Source organism: Tachypleus tridentatus, chromosome 10 (assembly GCF_004210375.1).
Source record: "Tachypleus tridentatus isolate NWPU-2018 chromosome 10, ASM421037v1, whole genome shotgun sequence".
NCBI classification, from domain to species: Eukaryota; Metazoa; Arthropoda; class Merostomata; order Xiphosura; family Limulidae; genus Tachypleus; species Tachypleus tridentatus.
Genome location: NC_134834.1, coordinates 93765511 through 93771891, shown reverse-complemented (window position 1 = coordinate 93771891; position 6381 = coordinate 93765511). Strand labels below are relative to the sequence as shown.

General features: G+C 36.8%; 1 protein-coding gene across 1 annotated transcript in view; it reads left to right on the top strand.

Moving 5' to 3' along the window:
* The first annotated feature begins 263 nt into the window (after nucleotides 1-263).
* The window catches only part of LOC143229890 (transcriptional regulator protein Pur-beta-like), a 46756-nt gene continuing 40638 nt past the window's right edge, over nucleotides 264-6381 (top strand). The window contains exon 1 of the mRNA XM_076462756.1: nucleotides 264-359. Within this exon, the coding sequence (XP_076318871.1) occupies nucleotides 279-359 (81 nt within the window). The 5' untranslated portion in view covers nucleotides 264-278. The remainder of the gene's footprint in view (nucleotides 360-6381) is intronic.

Sequence of the window (6381 nt, the reverse complement as noted above, 5' to 3'; positions counted from 1 at the left end):
TACTATGGCTGGATAACCTGGGACTGAATAAACGGCCCTTTTCAGAATGTGGCTGGGACCTACAGATCCGATGCCAGATATTTTGCTGTGGGGAAACGGGAGTACCCCAAGAAAATCCACTTTCACGGCTTGGGCGCCGAAAAATCTACCCAGACCGTGCCCGGAAGTAGCTGGGAAGAAACACAGGAAAAAAAATAAGAGAAAAACTGATGAACTGTGACGGTGGTATACATGGAAACTGTTAGCTGCGGTCTTGTAGCTCAGGTAGTAACTTCGTCATGAACTTGTTTTCACACTTGAAGCCCATTGGTGCAAGTAAAAAACGTGGTCTAGGTGGTGGAACAACTGGCTATTTTTCGGTGAGTTGTTTTTCGCTGGTCTGTGATGCTTTGTTTCTTCTTGTGATTTTGGTTTGAGTTTTCTGCGTGGAGGTAGTTTGTTTTTCAGTTTGAACTTGGTGTTACTTTGAACTAACAGTTATATATCTTTATATTGTACAGGGTAGCCCGTAAGTCCCTACCCATCCATATATCTTATGTATCCAGTGTATCTGTGTGGTGTCACCAGTATTTTTGTGCTCATGTACCCATGTACTTGTCACAATACGCTCTTCAAGTGTAAATGGGCTTACATCGGCCATATTTCTCTGAAAAAAACAAACAAATATATAATACATGCGTAATTGAATATAACATAATAACATATGGATGGGTATGGAACCCTTAATTTAATCTAACTGATCTTTACTTAAGCGCTGTATTAATTTACATTAAAACTTCTCTTTGTACTATTTAGGGAAAATATATTAAAGTAACTTTCATGTAGTTGAATCTCTATGTTAAATTTATTATTTCTGTTATCTACTGAAATACTTTCAAATGGTGTGATTTTCTTCGAATAATCTCATTAGTTATACATCAATGTATTTTTAATTATGGTTATAACCTCAAGTATATTTTCCATATAGTAATTTATTGTTGTTTGTTTTAAAGCACATTAATCAAATTATTTGTTTGTTATTGGCCCCCCGCTTGTACAGCGGTATGTCTCCGGATTTACAACGCTAAAACTAGGGGTTCGATTCCCCTCGGTGGGCTGAGCAGATAGCACTTTGTGGCTTTGCTATAAGAAAAACACACACATTCTTTTTTATTTTACTAACTTCATTCTGAGTTGATATTTTCCCTAAACAATTCGTTTTTATGCTCAATAGATTTTAGTAATTCACGGTTTCAGGACTTTTATTTTTAAATAGTTTATAGATGGTATAATTATATACTCTTATATTTCCCAAAATTTTTGCATGCATGTTAAATTAGCAACTATTAAAAAAAACTTCTAATATCTGCTTGTTTTATTAGTTTAAAGAGTTCTTTATAATTTGCTATTGTTATTTCACTATCATCCAAACTTGTCATATTTGACATACACAATAGGTTTTTTAGTTAATGTTTAAAGCTATATTACATTTATAAATTTTTGTTTGTTTGTTTTTGAACTTCGCACAAAGCTACTCGAGGGCTATCTGTGTTAGCTGTCCCTAATTTAGAGGGAAGGCAGCTAGTCATCACCACCCACCGCCAACTCTTGGGCTACTCTTTTACCAACGAATAATGGGATTGAATGTCACATTATAACGCGCGCGGCTGAAAGAGCGAGTATGTTTGGTGTGACGGGGAATTGAACCCGCGACCCTCGGATTACGAGTCGAGTACCTTAATCACTTGGGCATGCCGGGCCCACATTTATAAGTAACCCCAGTTTTTGTAACCACTATTTTATTGAGTCCAATTTGTCTGTTCCAATAAAAGTATGACCAAAACACGAGTTTGACTTTTCGATTGTAAGAGAACGTATGCAAGAATAAAACTCATAAAAGTTAATATATATTTTTTATTATTTTCAAAATCTATATTTATCTTCTACAATAAACACATTACATATTGCTTTTAATTTTAAAATAGTTAATTTGTGAGATAAAAGTATGCATGTTATATTTATGTGGCCTACAGATTATATTGAACTTGTTGATTCTGTATGTATAATGTATAGTCACTGCTTCAACTACATCAGATGCATTACTTACTTTATGCCTCACATTTTTCATCATTTCTAGTTTTATAAGATATCTCTGAATAGTAAACAAACTTCTATCCTCATTAATTGTACAGGTTTTTGTAAAGTCTGTAATATGAATCGTCAGTGCACATTTATATATAATAGATTAATTCTGTTTGAGCACATATCGTCACAGGTAGCATGGTTGTTGGATAAGGGAGATGTTTTTCGAACAAAGGACATTCTTCTTGTCACTTCTCCCAGTGACACAGAGTTTCTACAACTCCAGAAACTGATTATTGATACCGGTGTGAGCAAAGAGTAAATAGCCCATTATGTAGTTTTGTGCTTAATTGCAAAAAAAAAAAAAAAAATTAGGTAAAGATTTAGCCACTCTTCTCCATACTTGTTAGTCAAACATTTTAGCGACATGTCCCATTATGAAGGCTGTCTTCTGCACCAGTTTCCATACCTTAGACCATTAACCACTTCTAACCCCAGGATTAAACAATATCAACGTCATCAAATCTTCCTCTGACAGATGTACTGGAATAAAAGTTAAAAAAGATGTCAGATGACTGGTAAGAAATGAATATGGTAATACTAGTTCTGGAACAGTAGCTGATTTTGATTTCTTCAGCTCTGGAACTGATAGCTGATTTGGGGATATTGTTACTCAAATGATGGTGTACATGGATTTTGCTTTTATATTTCTTTTTTTTTTCTCCAAAGAGTTCAAAAGGGCAGAAATATATTGGGCCTTCTTTTACTCATTTTAAAGAGCTTTGTACATTAAAATAAATGATGCTGAATTTCTGGCAGTAACTGAAAAACTGCATAAAGCTCTCTACACTGGTTGGACCATTACAGGTTAACAGAGGCTGTTCTAACTTATAGTTCTAGATGCACATAAGTTGGAGTACTTTTTGACCAATAGAAGACTAAATTTAATGGGGTGATGGGGGCGAGAAGTTTGTAAAATTCACCATCCACAGATAAAACAAAGTTCATTTCCAACATGGTGGTTTAACAAGAATATGTATAGAATTCAGAGCTATCTTTTGAAACATACAGGATCTCCCAACAGTGATTGGTAGCCATGGCAGAGTGTCAAGTCTACTAGAGAAGGAAATATAAGAACCTGAGAACAAGGGTTACTTATGTCAATGCCATAAACATGCTAAACAGCTTTGTAAATTTTGGCCACTGCCTTCTTAGCCTAAGCAGCCAATGCGTACAGACTTAACTACCAATTTTAACAATTGCAAGAAGCTTAGCATGAATCTTTGATGCTGTATAGGATATGTTCTCCACCATCACCGTTGAAAATACTGTATCCTACCAATTTTCTCTCCAATGTGAAGTAATTGAAAATAATAGTTTTATCTCATCTGTGAAGAACAAACAACGTCTCTCTTTCGTGCATGTCAACGCTCCAGTTAACACTCTGATTAAACTATACTATTGTTTAGTGATTTTTTACGTATGTACACAATCTCACACATGTAAAAAAAGTGAATAAATGCATGAAATGCACGTGTCCTTAGATGTATCAACTATATTATCAAGAAAATCCATGTGTGCACGTAGCTTGTTTACTACAGTTTCACAACTGCTTTCCTTAGCCACTGATGTACAATTTACATGTTCGTCAAAGTGATCAAACAATAAAATATCATTACTAACTATTAAAGGCTTATTCTCTTTGCCGCTCTGTCGACAAAGGTTTCACGCTTTTTTTCTGGTAATGCTTAACAATAAAAATCTTCGCTTAGCAACAAAACTATCACGTTATTGTTCTTAGGCCAATTACATATTTTATAAATTCACATTTGAAACCATCAGTGTTTAGTGAAACTCCATAATTACAGCATTGAGAAAAAATAAGCCAATTGTATGCGTCACAAATACGTCATTTATTACAACTGTGAGTTCGCCAATGAAGGCATCATCAACTACATGCTGAAATTTTTTGTAGCAGGATTTATACATTTGTTTATTTAAACAAAGAACCGGAAGAGACCATGACTTTTACCTAGAAACAAGTGGAGTTAGAAAGAAGCTAAAGTTAGCTTGCTTTTTTAGAACTTTTACTGCATCTGTTTTTAAAAATTTATTTATTTCTAATATTTTCAGATTATTTAATATTTTACATTTTTCACAGATAAGTAACATTTTGCAGTTTGTTTGGTTTTTTTCTGGAGCAAATTGGTTTTTAGTTTCCGTAAGGTAGGATGCAGAGATTGAATATATCTTCCTTTATATTTCAAAGTACTAAGAGTGTTCTTTAACTTCCCGTTCTATAGAACGTCCTGGTTTAACTATACACTGCTGGCCAAAATCTTAAGGCCAATGAACATAAAGAAAAAAATATGCATTTTCCCTTGTTAGACTCAATCACTTATTTAAGTACAACTTCGAAAGATGAAAATAAGAAAAGGAAAAATAAAAAAAACTTTTCTAGCGTTTAATAGGGAAAATGTGAACACTATGAAATTAGCCTAAATACTAGCTGGTGAAAAGTTTAAAACTATACTGAAACGAAGCGTTAATCAGTAAACACATAACGAAATTTAGTCATTTGTGTTCAAGCATTAGCGTTGTGAACATCTCCCACTGATATCACATGTGTTACATTGGGTAAAAACATGGCAAAGGCTAAAAAGTTGACAGAGTTTGAAGGTGGCAGAATTGTCGAGCTGCTAAAGCAAAGTCTCTCTCAACGTGCCATCGTAGGTATGATTGGACGTAGTAAAACTGCTGTTGCAAATTTCATAAAAGACCCTGAATACGGAACGAGAATTTCAAATGGTCGGCCCACGAAAATTTCGCCGGCCTTGAGCAGGAGGATTCGACGGGTTGTCCAGCAAGACACCAGCCGATCGTCGAACCAGATTAAGGCCCTTACGGATGCAGAATGCAGCTGGAGAACAATAAGATGGCATTTACGAGAGAAAGGCTTTAAAACCGTAAATGCCTTCAAAGGCCACGCCTCCTTCCACACCACGAAACAGCTCAGTTAAACTTTGCTGAGAAGCACCAAACATTGGACGTAGAAAAGTGGAAGAAGATTTTGTTCTTTGATGAGAAAAGATTTAACCTGGATGGTCCAGATGGCTTTCAACATTACTGGCAGGATAATGATATCCCACCAGAGACATTTTCTACACGGCACAGTGGATGAAGTTCCATCATGATCTGGGGTGCTTTCTCCTCCCATGGAACAATGGAGCTTCAGGTTATATAGGGGCGTCAAACAGCAGCTGGCTTCATTGATATGTTGGAGAGAGCATCCTTATTGACTGAAGGCCCTCGCTTGTGTGGAAATGACTGGATCTTTCAACAGTACGACGCTGCAATCTACAATGCCCGCAGGACAAAGGACTTTTTCATGGCGAATAACGTGATTCTTTTGGACCGTCCAGCTGGTTCGCCTGAACTGAACCCCATTGAAAATGTTTGGGGGTGGATGGCAAGGGAAGTCTATAGAAATGGACGTCAATTCCAAACAGTGCATGATCTTCGTGAAGCCTTCTTCATCACTTGGAATAACATTCCAGCCAGCCTTCTTCAAACGCTTATATCGACCATGCCAAAGCGAATGTTTGAAGTTATTCGCAATGACCACCACCGTCACACTATAACATCCCCGCCTTAACCCACCTGGCCATGCCGGGCCTAAATTATAATGAATAAAAATATATTAATAGTTCTTGTTAGAGACCAGTTTGATTTATTATACATGCTTATCTCATAAATTATTGGCCCACACTAGTACAGCGGTAAGCCTACGGGTTTACAACGCGAAAATCAGGGGCTCGATTCCCATCGGTGGGCTCAGCAGATAGCTCGATGTATCTTTGCTATAAGAAAAACACACACACATAAATTATTGGCCTGGCATGGCCAAATGGTTAAGGTAATCGATTCGTAATCTGAGGGTCGCAGATTCGACTTTCCGTCGCACCAAACATGCACGCCCTTTCAGCCGTCGGGGCATTATAATGGTTGGTCAATCTCACTATTCGTTGGTAAAAGAGTAGCCTAAGAGTTGGCGGTGGGTGGTGATGACTAGCTGCCTTCCTTCTAGTTTTACACTGCTAAATTAGGGACGGCTAGCGCAGATATCCCTCGACTACTTGGCGCGAAATTCAAAAACAAACTTTACTTTTATTTCTAAGACTTCCAGTGTGGCATAATGGTTTACGTCATAAGTTACATGAAATGGCTTTACCCCAGGAAACTATTCGTTGGCTGTCCAACTTTCTGGAAAACCAAAAGTGCAAAGTATATGTGAATGGGGCCCACTCAGGGTCCTTTTCA